This window comes from Pelophylax lessonae (genome assembly GCF_965119305.1).
Source record: "Pelophylax lessonae genome assembly, chromosome: 5".
In the NCBI taxonomy this organism is placed as follows: domain Eukaryota; kingdom Metazoa; phylum Chordata; class Amphibia; order Anura; family Ranidae; genus Pelophylax; species Pelophylax lessonae.
Window position 1 is genome coordinate 544,961,279 of NC_138772.1, and position 19,726 is coordinate 544,981,004.

Here is a 19,726-nt window from a genome sequence, read left to right on the forward strand (position 1 = left end):
TGAAAGGCAGAATGGGGGGGGGGGGAGAATGGCACAGTGAAAGGCAGAATGGGGGGGGGGGGAGAATGGCACAGTGAAAGGCAGAATGGGGGGGGGGGGGGAGAATGGCAGAATGGGGGGGGGGAATGGCAGAATGGGGGGGGGGGGGAATGGCAGAATGGGGGGGGGGGAATGGCAGAATGGGGGGGGGGAATGGCAGAATGGGGGGGGGGAATGGCAGAATGGGGGGGGGGGGGAATGGCAGAATGGGGGGGGGGAGAATGGCACAGTGAAAGGCAGAATGGGGGGGGGGAGAATGGCACAGTGAAAGGCAGAATGGGGGGGGGGGGATGGCACAGTGAAAGGCAGAATGGGGGGGGGGGGGGATGGCACAGTGAAAGGCAGAATGGGGGGGGGGGATGGCACAGTGAAAGGCAGAATGGGGGGGGGGGGAGAATGGCACAGTGAAAGGCAGAATGGGGGGGGGGGGGGGGAGAATGGCACAGTGAAAGGCAGAAAGGGGAGTGGCACAGTGAAAGGCAGAAAGGGGGGTGGCACAGTGAAAGGCAGAAAGGGGGGTGGCACAGTGACACAGTGAAAGGCAGAAAGGGGGGGTGGCACAGTGACACAGTGAAAGGCACAGTGAAAGACAGGGGGGGAAAGAACGGCACAGTGAAAGACGGGGGGGGGGAAGAACGGCACATTGAAAGGTGGAAAGGGGGGGGGGAATCAATGTTGGAGAAGCAATTACAGGAATGATGTCCTGTGTCTGACTGTCCCTACAGCAGCTGAAAGCTGGCAGGAGGGGGAGAAATTGGCTTTCAGCTGCTGCAGAGAGCCGCACAGGGCTTCCTTCCTAATTGTCCCCATGCACAACTGCACCGATTCCCCGTGGTGTTGGGGCCCTCCTGTGTGCCCCCCTACAGGAGGACTGGTGGTCCCCCCTCTATCAGCGGCCCTGTTTCCTCCCTCCATGTTGCTTTATCCTGTAGGGAGTCCGCTGGCAGAATTCTGTATTACATTCAGTCCACGTGCAGCTTGGAGCCGCCATAACTGTTTCCATACGCTGAAACAAGAAGCTTTTCCATTTTTAACATTTTATTTAGGTTACAAATTCAATACAATTTCCCACTTATATTGCTATAAACAGACACAGTTGTTACTATGAAGACATTCTCACATGTCCTATTAAAGTGTGCGTATATATAGCCATTTTGTTCTAGATTAAACTCCTAACCCTGACAGTTGTCGCTGGGACAGGTGACCCCATTTGATTACCCCTCACTTCCTGGTCTGGTGACAACTTTACCATGTTAGAATTTCTCTTCACTTTCTTGGTGACCATGGCCCGCAGATACTAGAGAATGATCATCGTTTCAGTAAACAGTACAATACATAAATGGCTACTTGCACCTGGCCTCTGCATCAGCATTTCTCACAATGAAGTCCAGACTAGATCTAGTAACACAGATGAGCAGCTGGAGGGATCTCTGGGCTGGCACCATTGGCTAGCAGCTGGAGGGATCTCTGGGCTGGCACCATTGGCTAGCAGCTGGAGGGATCTCTGGGCTGGCACCATTGGCTAGCAGCTGGAGGGATCTCTGGGCTGGCACCATTGGCTAGCAGCTGGAGGGATCTCTGGGCTGGCACCATTGGGTGTGCAGCTGGAGGAATCTCTGGGCTGGCACCACAGGTTAGCAACTGGAGGGATCGCTGGGCTAGCACCACAGGCTAGTGGCTGGAGGAATCCTGGGGCTGGCACCAGACTAGCAACTGGAGGGATCTCTGGGTTGGCACCACAGGTGAAGAGCTTTTAAGGTCTCAGGGCATAGGCTGGTACCCCAGGCAGGCAGGTAAAGGGATCTCTGGGCTGGTAAAGGGATCACTAGCAGCTGATGGAGTCACAAGGCACAGGTGGGCAGCTGGAAGAGTTCCAATACTGGTACCACAAGCAGGCAGATAGGGGGATTTCTGGGCTGACACCAAAAGAGAGCTGCTAGAGGGATTTCTGGGCTGGCACCACGGGAGAGGCTGGAGGGATCTCTGAGCTGGCACCACTGGCAAGTGGCTGGAGGGATCTGTGGGCTGGCACCACAGGTGAGCGGCTGGAGGGATCTGTGGGCTGGCACCACAGGTGAGCGGCTGGAGGGATCTGTGGGCTGGCACCACAGGTGAGCGGCTGGAGGGATCTGTGGGCTGGCACCACAGGCTAGCGGCTGGTGGAGTCACAGGGCACAGGTGGGCAGCTGAAAGAGATCGAAGACTAATACCACAAGCAGGCAGATAGAGGGAATTCTGGGCTGGCACCACAGGCGAGCGGCTGGAGGAGTCATTGGGCTGGTACCATAGGCAGGCAGCTGAAAGGATTTCGGGGCTGGCATCACAAGCAAGTGGCTGGAGGAGTCTCAGGACTGGTATCGCAGGAATGCAGCTTGAAGGATCTCTGCCTGGTACCACAGACTAATGTCTAGAATATTTTAGAACCCTGATGTCTCCATAAAGAGAACCTGTCACAAAAACAAAATGATTACGGAGGACCTTTGTCCCCCGATGAAAAATACATTTTAGCCTTGATTTTATCACTGTAATCTAGTGCTGATACCTTGTAAGTTTAGATTATGAGCTGGATATGTACTGTACTTTTTGCTCCGACTTCTGTTCTGTTTTCTTTTTGGGTTCACACTGGTGCATGCTGAACACCGCATGTAATTTGCACCAAAAACGCACCGCATTCCTGTGCACATCACATGTGATGTCTGTGCGATGCGATTTGAGCCATATATTTTGTATGCCACAAATTGCATCACATTTGCATCAAAATGGTGTAGGACCCTTTTTTCTCCACACCTAATCGCATTTCATAAGTGTGAACAGCCATGCGATGCGATTCTGGCAAGAGCACTGCATTTTGCAATCTGTTTCGGGGGATCGTTCATGGAACATGAAGCCCTGTTGACGTTGTGCCGATTTGGCATGCGATTTGTCATGTCGAATTGCATGTCAAATCTGAGTCTATTGCCGGCAACGGCACCGGTTCACACTGAGGGCGGGTTGGAAATCATTCAGCTGAACGTGCACGATTTCAAACTCGCATGTCAGTGCGACTTCAGGGGCGATTTGACAGACATCTGTACGGGTTCATGCCCAGATGTCTATTGAAATCGCCTTGAAGTCGCCAAAAGTAGTGCAGAAACTACTTTTGGGAGTCGGTGCGGCGCCGCAAAGTCAGGGTTGCACCAATTTGGACAGTGAAGTTGCCGGCAATAGGCTCTGATTTGGCATGCAATTTGACATGTCAAATCTGCCCAATGTGAACGGGGGCTTAATGTTCCATGAACAACCCCCCCGAAATAGATTACAAAATGCAGTGAGCGTGACGGAGTAGCATTGCATGGGTTTTCACACTCATGTGATGCGATTTTGATGCGGGGGGAAAAAGGGTCCACATTTGCACCAAAATGTTGTAGGACCCTTTTCGCCCCGCATCAAAATCGCATCGGATGGGTGTTCACAACCATGCAATGCAATTCTGGCAGGCATTGCATTGTGGGAAAGTTGGAGTTACTAAAATAGCAGAGAGGTGAGAACATCCATGCAATGGGATTTTAATGCGCGGGGGGGGGGGGGGGGGTAAAAGTTGCACATTTGTTGTAGGACCCTTTTTTCTCCGCACCTAAATCTTATCACATGGGTGTGAACACCTATGTGATGTGAGAGGGGGAAAGGGTGCACAACCATGCGCTGCCCTCCTGGCAAGCATTGCATTGTGGGAAAGTCGGAGTTACTAAAATAGCAGAGAGGTGAGAACATCCATGACCCTTTTTTTCCCGCACCTAAATCTTATTGCATGGGTGTGAACACCTATGCGATGCGACTTTGATGCGGGGGGGGGGGAGGGAAGGGTGTACAACCATGCAATGCAATTCTGTCAAGCATTGCATTGTGGGAAAGTTGGAGTTACTAAAATAGCAGAGAGGTGAGAACACCCATGCAATGCGATTTTGATGTGGGGGGGAAAAAGGGGTCCACATTTGCACCAAAATGTTGTTGGACCCTTTTTTTCTCCGCACCTAAATCTTATCACATGGGTGTGAACACTTATGCGATGCGACTTTGATGGGGGGCGGGGGTGCAAAACCATGCGACACAATTCTGGCAAGCATTGCATTGTGGGAAAGTTGGAGTTACTAAAATAGCAGAGAGGTGATTTTTAGCTAAAAACGCTGAGAAACGCTAATGCTAAAAAAAAACTCACTACAAAGCTACTGACATTTTTATAACGTCCCGAGTGCATGAGACCTTAATGGGCCAGTCATTGCATGGCCTTTCCTACTACTTCTGAGGGTAATTATGGTAGAGAGAGGCCCTGGGGGCTCGGGTGGTTGGACCAGTTCTCCTATATGAGTTCCAGCTGTGAGTATTTCTTCCACATGTTCCTTCTGAACAGTGAAGGTCCTTCAGACTCTCCAAAGAAAATGCTTCTGCCATTCTCCTGGAGAGTCTAAAGACTCCTCCTATAACAATCAAGGTATAAATTTTTTGCCCCGGAGGAAAGTGGGTTGTGTCATTTGAGGTGCCTCGTGGCTGTCCCCTCCCCGTCCCCTCTATAGTCCCAGCAGGCAGCCGCTGAGCGCTCAGTGTCAGGTTGGCACCAGAGGCAGCCGGGTGAGGAGCTCCTCATTAATTTTCTTGTCCTGTCCTGTAGGGGCTCAGACTTGCTCCAGGACTGGTTTAGCCGGAGTGTGTTTGTTGTAAAAGTTTTACATTAAACCCTTCTTTTTTTTTTTTTTTTTTTTGCATGCTGGGAGCTGTCTGTGCGCGCTGATCTCCCCTCCTTCTCCCTCCTCCTTCTTGGCTTCCTTCTCTTTTTTTTTTTTTTACTCTCAGAATGTTGTCGTGTCAACTCTTCTCTGCTTCGTCCCATCTGCTCAAAGTCCTTCTTTCCGTTTGATGGAACTTTCCCTTTTCTAGAAACTTTTTTAACCTTTGCAATCTTTTAACTGGAGCTGCTGGATTTCTCTCTTGCAACCATGAGCGCTCTGAGAATTGGGGTGCACCGAGGGGCTCGCGCCCTGGCTCCCCGCATCATCACCCCTCTGAGCTCCCCTCTCCTTTCCTCCTCCAGGTCCGCCTCGGGAACGCAGCTGGCAGAAAGGGACAGCAGGGTCGCGGGCAAGATGACGGAGAACGGTGTGCACAGTCGGATCCTGACTTTGGAGTCCATGAACCCCTGGATCAAGAAGGTGGAGTACGCCGTCAGGGGCCCCATAGTCACCCGAGCCGTGGAGCTGGAGAAAGAGCTGCAGCAGGTAACACCGGGGGAAGGGAGGTCTACATTGGTCAAACAAAGGGACCACTTGTACGCTTTTTGCGAGCTGCAATTCTGTATAGGCACACATGGGGAGAGAGGGCGAAGGGTTAACACAGAGGTGAAAGTAGACGGCATATAGGCACACATAGGAGAGAGCGAAGGGTTAACACAGAGGTGACAGTAGATGGTGTATAGGCACACATGGGGAGAGAGGGCGAAGGGTTAAAACAGAGGTGAAAGTAGACGGCATATAGGCACACATGGGAGAGGGCGAAGGGTTAACACAGAGGTGATAGTAGACGGCATATAGGCACACATGGGAGAGAGCAAAGGGTTAACACAGAGATGATAGTACGCGGTGTATAGGCACACATGGGGAGAGGGCGAAGGGTTAACAGAGGTGATAGACGGCATATAGGCACACATGGGAGAGACCGAAGGGGTAATACAGAGGTGATAGTAGACTGTGTATAGGCACACATGGGAGAGAGCGAAGGGTTAACACAGAGGTGATGGTAGATGGCATATAGGCACACATGGGAGAGGGCGAAGGGTTAACGCAGAGGTGATAGTAGATAGCGTATAGGCACACATGGGGAGAGAGCGAAGGGTTAACACAGAGGTGATAGTAGATGGCGTATAGGCACACATGGGAGAGAGCGAAGGGTTAACACAGAGGTGATAGTAGATAGCGTATAGGCACACATGGGGAGAGAGCGAAGGGTTAACACAGAGGTGATAGTAGACGGCGTATAGGCACACATGGGGAGAGAGCGAAGGGTTAATGCAGAGGTGATAGTAGACGGCATATAGGCACACATGGGAGAGAGCGAAGGGTTAACACAGAGGTGATAGTAGACGGCATATAGGCACACATGGGAGAGAGTGAAGGGTTAACACAGAGGTGATAGTAGACGGCATATAGGCACACATGGGAGGAGAGAGCGAAGGGTTAACACACAGGTCATAGTAGACGGCGTATAGGCACACATGGGAGAGAGCGAAGGGTTAACACACAGGTGATAGACGGCGTATAGGCACACATGGGGGAAGGCGAAGGGTTAACACACAGGTGATAGTAGATGGCATATAGGCACACATGGGGAGAGGGCGAAGGGTTAACACACAGGTGATAGTAGACGGTGTATAGGCACACATGGAGAGAGAGGGCGAAGGGTTAACACACGGGTGATAGGAAGACGGCTCGCGCGTCACGGTCAACCACAAATCCTGGTCAGGTAGTGACGGCACAAGGTGTGGAGGGAAACTTATTTACACACCGATATCAGGAGGTGTAAAAGTAAGCAATAGAAAACTTCAATAACTAAGAAGACTTCTTCAGTAGGAAGAAATATCTTTATCGGGATGGGGAAGGGGGTCTTTACTGTAAAAGCGGTAATGGTGTGACATGCCCTGCTATGTGAGGTCATAACATGGAAATTATACTACAATCTAATAAAACACGTCTTGTTGATTTTTGCTACAAAGTATCGGCATCCGCAGTACTGGAGGAATGTCTCTGCAGGGAATGAGCGTAGACCGTACCGGGGGCAGGGTTGTACAGTGCCCGGGCACAGGTGTCACTCTGCCCGCCCTCCAGCTGTTGCAAAACTACAAGGCTGACCGTTACAAGCATGACTCCCCCCCCAGGTAGAGGCATTATGGGACTTGTAGTTCTGCAACAGCTGGAGGGCCACCAGTTTGACACCCCTGGGCAAGGATCCAGAATTGCGCCCCCCCCTTCCCCCCACTGTTATTACATGCTGTAGAATGGGCGTACCACCCTGTGTCCGTTCTTTGCTCCCTTGCTTGACTGCGCCCAGGGCGGCTTCCCCCACCCTCTAATCATGTGCTTAAAAAAAAAAAAAAAAAAATCCCATTGGAATCCATGCGTCCAGGGCCCTGCATGTAGATTTTGGAGCTGGCTGCATGGACGGGGGGGGGGGGGCAGCGCCCCCAATGGACGGGCCGCCACTGTTTATAGGCGACTTGCGTTCCTTTTCAAACAGGCTTTCCGCCCGGTGGTCTCTGTTTTGCTCAGCAGGGATCGGAGCAGGCGGATGACAGATCAGTCTTCGCTTACTTTGCAGAGACTGAGCTGTCCGATCCCCGCTCTCCTCTATGGGAGATTGGATGAGAACGGACCGCTTGTCCATTTTCATCCAATCCGATCCTCCAGATGAATGGAAAATCGGGTTTCCATCCGTCTGGATTTCACGGACAGGATCGGATCAGATAGCAGCGGGTGTCAGCGGAGATGTCACCACTGACATCCACCGCTCCATAAGGGTGCATAGAACATCCGATCCGGTCCACCTGAAAAACTGACAAGGACTGGATCGGAAAGCCCGTGTGAAAGGGGTCTAAGGGCTCTTTCACACGGGCGGTCCGATCAGATCCACCTGTCAGTTTTTAGGCGGATCTGATTGGATGCCCCATTCAGCCCTATGGAGCAGCGGTGACATGTCCGCTGACACCCGCATCCGATCCTGTCCGTGAAATCCGGACGGATGGAAACCCTATTTCCTGGGGATTGGATCGGATGAGAGCGGACAGGCGGTCCGCTCTCATCAGATTCCCCACAGAGAGCAGCGGGGGCTGTCATCCGCGGATCGATCCCCGCTGAGCAGCACGGATCCGCTTACAGAGGCGGACCGTGTGAAAGAGCCCTTAAAGTTGCTGCGACTTCAGAGGAGTTCATGCACTACTTTGGTCCAACTGTCATGCAACCTGAGGGCCATAGACTTCAATGTTAATCATCAAAAGTCGTGTCTAAATGTTTTACCTGGAACAGTGGCGCAGCAGCGAGTCAGACTTTGCAGAGGAACAACAAGTTGCAATCAAGTCGCACCCACCCAAAGTTGAGTCAAAGTAGCACTCCAAAAGATTTCGGAGTCCTACAAGTGTGATTGGAGCCTTAGGGGGGGTTTTTACTAAAACTGGAGAGTTCAAAGATTGGCGCAGCTGTGCAGGGCGGCCAATCCGCTTCTAACTTCAGCTTGTTTAAATAAGCTTTGGCAATAAGGCTCCATTCACACTTGTGCGGCTTTGGACCCCACGCAGCTGATATATTTCAATGTAAGCCGTTCAAATCGGACATAAAAAGGTTCCTGCACTACTTTGATGCGTTTTTATTTATTTAATTTTTTTTACACAATAAAACTTTATTGAATTTATAAACATAGAAGAATTATATAAACATACAAAAAATAATAATAAAAACTACTTTGATGCGACTTTAATGCAACTAGCATGCCATAGACTGCAATGTAAACTCTCAAATGTAGCATGAAAGTCCCATTTTAATATTATCAGTGCAACAGCCAAAGTTGCAGTATAAAGTCACAATGGATAATCGCACGACTTTGGAATCGCACAAGTGTGAATGGAGCCTAAAACCTGGAAGTTCAGATGCGATTTCCATAGACTTCTGTGCATGAAGTCGCACGGATAACTTCCAAGTCGCACCTAAAGTTACACTGACATGTGACTTTGAAATTGTGCAACAATGTACGATGTGCCCCCATCTACCAATGTACGATGTGCCCCCATCTACCAATGTACGCTGTGCCCCCATCTACCAATGTACGCTGTGCCCCCATCTACCAAAATGTACGCTGTGCCCCCCATAGAACAATGTCCGCTGTGGCCCCATAGAACAATGTCCGCTGTGGCCCCATAGAACAATGTCCGCTGTGCCCCCCATAGAACAATGTACGCATGGGCCCCATATAACAATGTACGCTGTGGCCTATGTAACCATGTACGCTGTACCCCCATATAACAATGTACGCTGTACCCCCATATAACAATGTCCGCTGTGCCCCCATATACCAATGTCCGCTGTGCCCCCATATACCAATGTCCGCTGTGCCCCCATATACCAATGTCCGCTGTGCCCCCATATACCAATGTCCGCTGTGCCCCCATATACCAATGTCCGCTGTGCCCCCATATACCAATGTCCGCTGTGCCCCCATATAACAATGTCCGCTGTGCCCCCATATGACAATGTCCGCTGTGCCCCCATATGACAATGTCCGCTGTGCCCCCATATGACAATGTCCGCTGTGCCCCCATATAACCATGTACGCTGTGCCCCATATAAAAATGTACGCTGTGCCCCCATATAACCACGTACGCTGTGCCCCCATATAACCACGTACGCTGTGCCCCCATATAACCACGTACGCTGTGCCCCCATATAACCACGTACGCTGTGCCCCCATATAACCACGTACGCTGTGCCCCCATATAACCACGTACGCTGTGCCCCCATATAACCACGTACGCTGTGCCCCCATATAACCATGTACGCTGTGCCCCCATATAAAAATGTCCGCTGTGCGCCCATATACCAATGTACGCTGTGCGCCCATATACCAATGTACGCTGTGCCATACAGAATAATGGTGCCGTACATAACCACGTACACTGATAGTAGATTAGGCGCAGTGGTTTGCGGTGACAATACAGATAGTGATGTGTGCGTATTGTGTGTGCCCAGCGATGATGTCAGTAACCAGGATAGAGCAATGGCCTCCCCCTATCCTTCAGCGACTCTGACACTAATTGCCATCTGCTCGCTGTGTATTCTGCGCTCGCTCGGTTCCGGCTGATAATGAATGGCAGATAATGGGATTTATATCAACTGCTGTCTGCAGATGATTACTCTCTTCAATGCTGGAATGGTCTGTAAAGAGGACCTGTCTGCTGGCTTATGGGCTGCGCTATTTCATGTAATATTCTAATGCTGTCCTGTTTCCTCTTGGCATATTTGGCACCATACAGGCAGTGGCATGCATATCTGTAGTCCCTGTTTGTGGCTCTGGGGTCACTCAAAGATCCCGCAGTGAGATCTCTGCACTCCCAGCTCCACATTTGCTGTGGTCACTTAAAGGGACCGCACTCTACCTGTTGGATTTTAATTTACTGTTTCTTCAAAGTGAGGCTTCTGTTGGTGCAGCAGGTGGATTGCAGGGACTGGGGGGGGGGGCCACTGGGGAGCGCAGGGACTGGGGGGGCCACTGGGGAGCGCAGGGACTGGGGGGGCCACTGGGGAGAGCAGGGACTGGGGGGGCCACTGGGGAGAGCAGGGACTGGGGGGGCCACTGGGGAGAGCAGGGACTGGGGGGCCACTGGGGAGAGCAGGGACTGGGGGGGCCACTGGGGAGAGCAGGGACTGGGGGGCCCCTGGGGAGCGCAGGGACTGGGGGGCCCCTGGGGAGAGCAGGGACTGGGAAGGTGGCACTGGGGAGGGCAAGGATGGGGGGGGCACTGGGGAGTGCAGGGACTGGGGGGGGCACTGGGGAGGGCAGGGACGGGGGGGGCACTGGGGAGTGCAGGGACTGGGGGGGGGGGCACTGGGGAGCGCAGGGACTGTAAGGTTTATGAAGGCCAGGTTTACTGCTCCGACATGAAGGTCCCATGACTTCTGATCTGACTTTGACCTGCAACATCAGACTTTATTGAACAGGATCTAACTTGAGATGAGTGCAACTTTAGTCTGGTATGGATTTGTTTTTTTTTTGTTTTTTTTAATACATTTTGCAGTACTAACATTTCCTCTGGGCACAAGTCGCATGTCGCATGATTTGATTATTTAGGATGCTGATATTCAATGGGCTGAAATCGGACAAAAATGGACTGACACAAGTCGGAGCAGTTAGGACGGCTCTAATAGGGAATCACTGATTTATAAACGTCATGCGACATCATGTGCTCCCAAACTCTGAGCAGAAGTCGCACCAGTGTGAACCTGGCCTGAAAACTGGAACACTCCGCATCTGGTGCAGCTGTGCATGGTAGCCAATCACCTTCTAATTTCAGCTTGTTCCAATAAAACCTGGAAGCTGATTGGTTACTGTGCAGAGCTCCACCAGACTTTGTGTGCCCCAGTCTTGGTAAATCTCCCCCATCCTGTATAATATGGATACAATAACCTTGAACTTGTTACATTGTTGAAAATTGCAAACGTTTATCTTTGTTAAATGCTCATGAAGAGCCTTCTATTCCTCCCAGTATCCGGGTGTATAATGGCCCATTGTTCCCAGTGCTCTGTAAACTCCGCTCTCCTGTTACATGGCCGGAAATGTGTGATCTCCTCAGAGATTGGATCTAGCCGGTCCTCCCCATCGGAAACTTCTCCATTTCCACCTGTTTGGTGCTGGATATCCTCCCTCGCCCAACTACGCATGGCACAGCGGTTCCGATTGCAGGGAATGAGCAGCAGTTACAATTGCAGGGACCGAGACCCATTTAGGATTACTATGACTGGGATCCAGTTAGGACTAAGACCTGGTTAGGACTGTAAGGACTGAGACCCAGAATAAGATTGTAGAGACTGAGATCCTGTTCGGATTACAAGGACTGAGACCTGCTGATGAGGATTGCATTAGTATCGCAGGACTGAGACCCAGTTCAGATTGCATTAGATTTGCAGGGACTGAGAACTGCTGAGGATTGCATTAGTATTGCACGGCTGAGACCCAGTTAGGAATGCATTAGATTTGCAGGGACTGAGACTCGGTTCAGATTGCAGGGACTGAGCTCCCCCCGCTCAGATTGCAGGGACTGAGCTCCCCCCGCTCAGATTGCAGGGACTGAGACTCAGTTCAGATTGCAGGATCAGAGACCTGCTGAGGATTGCATTAGTATTGCAGGGACTGAGACTCGGTTCAGACTGCAGGGACTGAGACCGGTGTGCGGCTAGGCAGTCCCATACACAACAGTAACACCCATTATTTTTATTTTTTCAATGTCTCAACTTCAGGGACAACATGTTCGCTAGCGGCATAACCTATTCAATGTTCTTCACTTTATCTGTCAGTGGTCATGAAGTTTTGGCTGATTGGTGTGTTTTTTTTTTTATTTTTTTATTCAGTATATATATTGTATACATTGTTTTTTATACTCAGATTGCAGGGACTGAGCTCTCCCCCCCTGCTCAGATTGCAGGGACTGAGCTCCCCCCGCTCTCAGATTGCAGGGACTGAGCTCCCCCCGCTCTCAGATTGCAGGGACTGAGCTCCCCCCGCTCTCAGATTGCAGGGACTGAGCTCCCCCCGCTCTCAGATTGCAGGGACTGAGCTCCCCCCGCTCTCAGATTGCAGGGACTGAGCTCCCCCCGCTCTCAGATTGCAGGGACTGAGCTCCCCCCCGCTCTCAGATTGCAGGGACTGAGCTCCCCCCCGCTCTCAGATTGCAGGGACTGAGCTCCCCCCCGCTCTCAGATTGCAGGGACTGAGCTCCCCCCGCTCTCAGATTGCAGGGACTGAGCTCCCCCCGCTCTCAGATTGCAGGGACTGAGCTCCCCCCGCTCTCAGATTGCAGGGACTGAGCTCCCCCCGCTCTCAGATTGCAGGGACTGAGCTCCCCCCGCGCTCAGATTGCAGGGACTGAGCTCCCCCCGCGCTCAGATTGCAGGGACTGAGCTCCCCCCCCCCCCCCGCTCAGATTGCAGGGACTGAGCTCCCCCCCCCGCTCAGATTGCAGGGACTGAGCTCCCCCCCCCGCTCAGATTGCAGGGACTGAGCTCCCCCCCCGCTCAGATTGCAGGGACTGAGCTCCCCCCGCTCAGATTGCAGGGGCTGCGCCCCCCACCCCCCCGACGGCCAGGGACAGTCGGCCTGGGGAAAGAAGTGCTAGATGATGCTTTGCGTCCTCCAGCCAGGAAATGAAGGGTCTATCTGACTTGCTGAAGCCTCTAATGCACATGGTGAGAAGCTCACAGTGTGCAGTGAAATCAGAGGAAGTCCAGGAGAGGAGACGCTACAACTGTGCAAGACTGAGGGGAGGTGAGATTTATATTCATCACCCAGTCCTGGGCTGTAATCCGGCAATGATTGGACGATGGCACTGAACACAATAAAAAATGCAGTGCGATTTCTGGGAAGAAATGCGGCGTTCCGGTATCTTTATGAGCTGCGAGTTTGTCCGGTGTCCCTGGAAATACCGTGCAGTGTGGTTATGGAGAGGCGGGGGATGGTAATGGAAGTTGGCGGATCGGGATAATCCCTCATGTGATTGCTGGGAATAATCGCTGTCCATTGTCAGGTGCTGCACACTGAACTGTCAGAGGTCACATGGGATCACCCAAATCCCCAACCACAGCCCACATCTGATCTCAGATCAAAGTCAGATTCTTATTTAATAAACCCGAATAGATCTGCTTTACACATTGAATGTATGGATACGCCATGAAATGAGACTTTAGTTGTAGGCGGATTCTGCCGTAGTCTTGTGATAGGATGGTTGCAGCGCTGCAGTTGGTGTCAATAGAGTACAGCTGCGCCCCCCCCCCCCTTCCTGCATCGCCCCCGCAGTGTAAATAAGGATTAAATAACATTTGGCAGAGCGTTCTATGCTGTGATTGTGAGATCTCCCGGAGCGATCGTCTTCTCTGATCACAGCTGGGCTGATCTGTGTGTGACCTGCCATGGCATGTGTGTGTGTGTTACTGCAATGTATAATACCCCAGGACACAACGTATAATACCCCATGATACGATGTACAATACCCCAGGATCCAATGTAGAATGCAGTAACCCCATGATACAACATATAATACGCCATGATACGATGTAGAATGCCCCACGATCCAATGTAGAATGCCCCACGATCCAATGTAGAATGCCCCACGATCCAATGTAGAATGCCCCACGATCCAATGTAGAATGCCCCAGGATCCAATGTAGAATGCCCCAGGATCCAATGTAGAATACCCCAGGATCCAATGTAGAATGCTCCAGGATCCAGTGTAGAATGCCCCAGGATCCAGTGTAGAATGCCCCAGGATCCAGTGTAGAATGCCCCAGGATCCAATGTACATATGTGCCTTTCACACCCCAGTTCGCTTGTATAGGAAATCCCAAATGTACAGAACATTGCTGTTTTTTTTCTTTTTTTGTGTTCTGGAGCGCTCAACCCCTTTCAAAATGAGTGAGCTGCCTAAACGCAGCACAGAAATGTATCGCACCGGAGACACTCCTATCGGAGAGTTATGTGCAAAACTGTTGCAAATTGCAAAAAATTATCTAATATATTGCAGCGACCAAAGCGTTTACCGAGTCCTGCGGCACCCTCTGCATGGCGCTATAAAGAAGCTTCCACTATGCGCCCAAAATATACACAAGCTTTTTACCTGGGGCTCATGCACATGGATGCATTACATGGGTATACAGTGTGCAATATTTCTGTGTCCAGGAGTCACAGGTGGTGCGTACAGCCTGCTGCCAGCGGCCTGTCAATGACAGGTTGAAATATGCAGCGGCTGTACACATATACAAGCGGTACTCACATACAGGGCCGTATGTCTGCAGTCTGACTGTCTCCTATAGTAAGGCTGCAGTCTCTGACCCTCTCCTGTATCATGTCTGCAGTCTCTGACCCTCTCCTGTATCATGTCTGCAGTCTCTGACCCTCTCCTGTATCATGTCTGCAGTCTCTGACCCTCTCCTGTATCATGTCTGCAGTCTCTGACCCTCTCCTGTATCATGTCTGCAGTCTCTGACAATCTCTTGTATCATGTCTGCAGTCTCTGACCCTCTCCTGTATCATGTCTGCAGTCTCTGACCCTCTCCTGTATCATGTCTGCAGTCTCTGACCCTCTCCTGTATCATGTCTGCAGTCTCTGACAATCTCTTGTATCATGTCTGCAGTCTCTGACCCTCTCCTGTATCATGTCTGCAGTCTCTGACACTCTCCTGTATCATGTCTGCAGTCTCTGACCATCTCCTGTATCATGTCTGCAGTCTCTGACCATCTCCTGTATCATGTCTGCAGTCTCTGACCCTCTCCTGTATCATGTCTGCAGTCTCTGACCCTCTCCTGTATCATGTCTGCAGTCTCTGACCCTCTCCTGCAGTCTCTGACCCTCTCCTGTATCATGTCTGCAGTCTCTGACCCTCTCCTGTATCATGTCTGCAGTCTCTGACCCTCTCCTGTATCATGTCTGCAGTCTCTGACCATCTCCTGTATCATGTCTGCAGTCTCTGACCCTCTCCTGCAGTCTCTGACCCTCTCCTGTATCATGTCTGCAGTCTCTGACCCTCTCCTGTATCATGTCTGCAGTCTCTGACCCTCTCCTGCGGTATGTCTGTAATCTGACAGTTTTCTGTCATATACAGAACATTATGTGCAGCCCTTTGTAGCGGTCAGGGGGCCACATTTCATCACGCCCTACAAGTTGACTGTTTCTAGTTTAGTTGGTCATGTTCTTTATGCTTGCACCCCCTGATCCCAGTAGGTGATGTGGGGTGGGGTGATGGTAAATATTTGTACTGTATACGGGGTCCCTCTTCCTCTGCTAGATGTCCTGTGGCTGAGATTGGTGTCTGTTCTCCCTTCTGGTCCCCCTCTGGAATGCTGTGTGTATGATCTGTGGAATCTCTGCACCTCTCTCTGCACGCTATACCCCCTCCCCTCCCCCGGCGACAGATTTTTGGGAAGAACTCAAACCTAAGACTTTTTGAAGAGAAGTCATGATGTGGATTGTGTGATCACTCCTAGTAACCAGAGTGCAGTGTATTACAGATGGGACGTATTCCCGGGTTTCCGGCATCCTCCACATCCTTCATGCTCCGTGTCCTCAGGGTGCTGTGGTTGCCGCTCCGGATGACTATTAAAAACCGATTTTATTTTTTTGTCGCAATTTGCATTTCTTCATTCACCAAGAGACTTCCTCTCTGGGTTTTGCTTCAAATGTCAGGTTTTGGACATCTGTGTCTCTTCAGGGACATTTCCTTTCAAGCTGAACTCCGGCCAAAAACAATGTTTGGCCATGTAAAAATAAATGAACGCTGGTAAGTGTGCGCAGTGTGCGGCCACTGCTTACTTATGTAATGCTCTCAAGCTGGCCACACGCGACTACATTTTTTTTTTTTCTAAGAAAATTCTTTTTTGGAACGTTCATTCGATTTTGTAACAGTTTTGCACACAGAGCCGTCTGAGTAAATTATGTCCCTCCCGGCATTTTATGGCACCCAGAAGCCACGGGTGCAGCACCGTTCTCCCCATTGTGATGAGGAAGGTCTGTAAGAAATGGGGCTGGAAATTTTATGAATGTGGGTTTCCATTCTGGAAAAAAAATAACTACTTGTAATGCACGCGTGGATCCCAAAATATAACACACGGCAGTCAAATGGAAATTTTAAGGGTTATATCCATAGAAATATACACTATATTACCAAAAGTATTGGGACGCGTGGCTTTAGACGCACATGAACTTTAATGGCATCCCAGTCTTAGTCCGTAGGGTTCAATATTGAGTTGGCCCACCCTTTGCAGCTATAACAGCTTCAACTCTTCTGGGAAGGCTGTCCACAAGGTTTAGGAGTGTCTATGGGAATGTTTGACCAGGAGAGACAGGTGCAGCCCCGTTGTCCCCATTGTGATGAGGAAGGTCTGAAAGAGATGGACGGAAATGTTATCTACCAAGGAACAAAATTCTAACTGAATGTGGGTTTCCATTACCAAAAGTATTGGGACGCCTGGCTTTACACGCACATGAACTTTAATGGCATCCCAGTCTTAGTCCGTAGGGTTCAATATTGAGTTGGCCCACCCTTTGCAGCTATAACAGCTTCAACTCTTCACACAAGGTTTAGGAGTGTCTATGGGAATGTTTGATCATTCTTCCAGAACCGTTTTTGTGAGGTCAGGCACTGATGTTGGAATAAAACTTATTTTGGAATAAATACATTTTTTTTATTTTTTTTTATTTATTTTAAGAGGAGATGTCACATTTAAAAATTCATAGTAAAAGATAGGGTTTCCTAAAGTCTCCTCAAGACAACTCTTTTAGCCCACAGAATGAAGGACATGGGACTTTTGCTGTATCCACTTTTCTTGTTCGGAATATACTTCTGGCCCATTCAACTTGGCAAATAAAAGACTTGATGGTCTCCTGGGTGAGGAGTGTTCATGAGGAATAGCCCTCAGGTAATTTTTGATGGACCAGCTTTACATTGTTCTTCTGTTCTTCATTACAATGCAGCCCAGTTTTAGTGTGAAACCATGGAGGCAGTGATAAATATATTAATATAAATTATTATTTATATTATATAAATTCATTAATAATTGATATATATATTATATATATATATATATATATATATATATATATATATATATATATATATATATATATATATATATATAGTGCCTTGCGAAAGTATTCGGCCCCCTTGAACTTTGCGACATTTTGCCACATTTCAGGCTTCAAACCTAAAGATATAAAACTGTAATTTTTTGTGAAGAATCAACAAGTGGGACACAATCATGACGTGGAACAAAATTTGTTGGATATTTCAAACTTTTTTAAAAAATAAAAAACTGAAAAATTGGGCGTTTTAAAATTATTCAGCCCCCTTAAGTTAATACTTTGCAGCGCCACCTTTTGCTGCGATTACAGCTGTAAGTCGCTTGGGGTATGTCTCTATCAGTTTTGCACATCGAGAGACTGAAATTTTTGCCCATTCCTCCTTGCAAAACAGCTCGAGCTCAGTGAGGTTGGATGGAGAGCGTTTGTGAACAGCAGTTTTCAGTTCTTTCCACAGATTCTCGATTGGATTCAGGTCTGGACTTTGACTTGGCCATTCTAACACCTGGATATGTTTATTTGTGAACCATTCCATTGTAGATTTTGCTTTATGTTTTGGATCATTGTCTTGTTGGAAGACAAATCTCCGTCCCAGTCTCAGGTCATTTGCAGACTCCATCAGGTTTTCTTCCAGAATGGTCCTGTATTTGGCTCCATCCATCTTCCCATCAATTTTAACCATCTTCCCTGTCCCTGCTGAAGAAAAGCAGCCCAAACCATGATGCTGCCACCACCATGTTTGACAGTGGGGATGGTGTGTTCAGGGTGATGAGCTGTGTTGCTTTTATGCCAAACATAACGTTTTGCATTGTTGCCAAAAAGTTTGATTTTGGTTTCATCTGACCAGAGCACCTTCTTCCACATGTTTGGTGTCTCCCAGGTGGCTTGTGGCAAACTTTAAACAACACTTTTTATGGATATCTTTTAAGAAATGGCTTTCTTCTTGCCACTCTTAACCACTTGCCGACCGCCGCACGACTATCTACGTCGGCGGTCAGCCCCTCACAGGCAAACTAACGTAGGGCTACGTCGCTTGCTTGTGAGGGTCTAGGGAGCGAGCGCGCGCGGTCACGGACCCCCCCCCCCCCCCCGCGCGTGTGACCAGCGGACCCGATGTCTGCCGGCCACTCGGCGATCGGCGGGGGAGAGGGAGAATGTCAGGCAGCTTGTGTAAACAAGCCACCTGTCATTCTCCTCGCTGTAAAGACACTGATCACATGGATCTACTATGTAGATCCGTTGATCAGTGTCCTTACAGCTCAAGCCACAGCCAATCACAGTAGAAAGCACGCCCCTAGGGACACACACAGCCCCTCCCTCCCAAATAAAGTTAACCCCTTCACTACCAGTGTATTTTTACAGTGACAGTGCATATGTATAGCACTGATTACTGTAGAAATGTCACTGGTAACCCCAAAAGTGTCAATGTCAGTCAAGGGTCCGATCTGTCCGCCGCAATGTCGCAGTACCGCAAAAAAAATCGCAGATCGCCGCCATTACGCGTTAAAAAAAAAAACAACAAAAATGACAAAAATCTTTCCCTTTGTTAGTAAACGCGATAACTTTTGCGCAAACCAATCAAAATACGCTTTTTGCGATTTTTTTTTTTTTTTTTTTATTTTTTTTTTTTTTTTTTTTTTTTTTTTTTACCAAACATAGGTAGCATAAAACAAATTGGCCGAAAATGTTAAAAAATTTAGATTTTTACATTTTTTTTTTTTGGGGGGAATTTCATATAAAAAAATGTGAAAAATATTGCTATTTTTGCAAAATTGACGCTCTTTTTTTGTTTATAGCGCGTGATCAAAAAATCACACAGGTGATCAAATACCACCAAAAGAAAGCTCTGTTTGTGGGAAAAAATGGACGCCAAATTCGTTTAGGTACAGCGTCGCACGACTGCGCAATTGTCCGTTAAAGTCACGCAGTGCCGAATCGCAAAATACCCCCTGGTCGGAATGGGGATAAAATCTTCCGGGGCTTAAGTGGTTAAAGGTCAGATTTGTGCAGTATACGACTGATTGTTGTCCTATGGACAGAGTCTCCCACCTCAGCTGTAGATCTCTGCAGTTCTTCCAGAGTGATCATGGGCCTCTTGGCTGCATCTCTGATCAGTCTTCTCCTTGTATGAGCTGAAAGTTTAGAGGGACGGCCAGGTCTTCGTAGATTTGCAGTGGTCTGATACTCCTTCCATTTCATTATCGCTTGCACAGTGCTCCTTGGGATGTTTAAAACTTGGGAAATCTTTTTGTATCCAAATCCGGCTTTAAACTTCTCCACAACAGTATCTCTGACCTGCCTGGTGTGTTCCTTGTTCTTCATGATGCTCTCTGCGCT

At 49.4% G+C, this 19,726-nt stretch overlaps 1 protein-coding gene across 1 annotated transcript in view; it reads left to right on the forward strand.

Annotated features, from left to right (window-relative positions):
- Window positions 1-4,554: 4,554 nt before the first annotated feature.
- Window positions 4,555-19,726, forward strand: part of LOC309556586 (alanine aminotransferase 2-like) — a gene marked incomplete at its 3' end in the record, with an annotated part of 47,287 nt that continues 32,115 nt past the window's right edge. Inside the window, exons 1-2 of the mRNA XM_082259026.1 lie at window positions 4,555-4,634; window positions 5,104-5,288. Of these exons, the coding sequence (XP_082115152.1) occupies window positions 5,157-5,288 (132 nt within the window). The 5' untranslated portion in view covers window positions 4,555-4,634; window positions 5,104-5,156. The remainder of the gene's footprint in view (window positions 4,635-5,103; window positions 5,289-19,726) is intronic.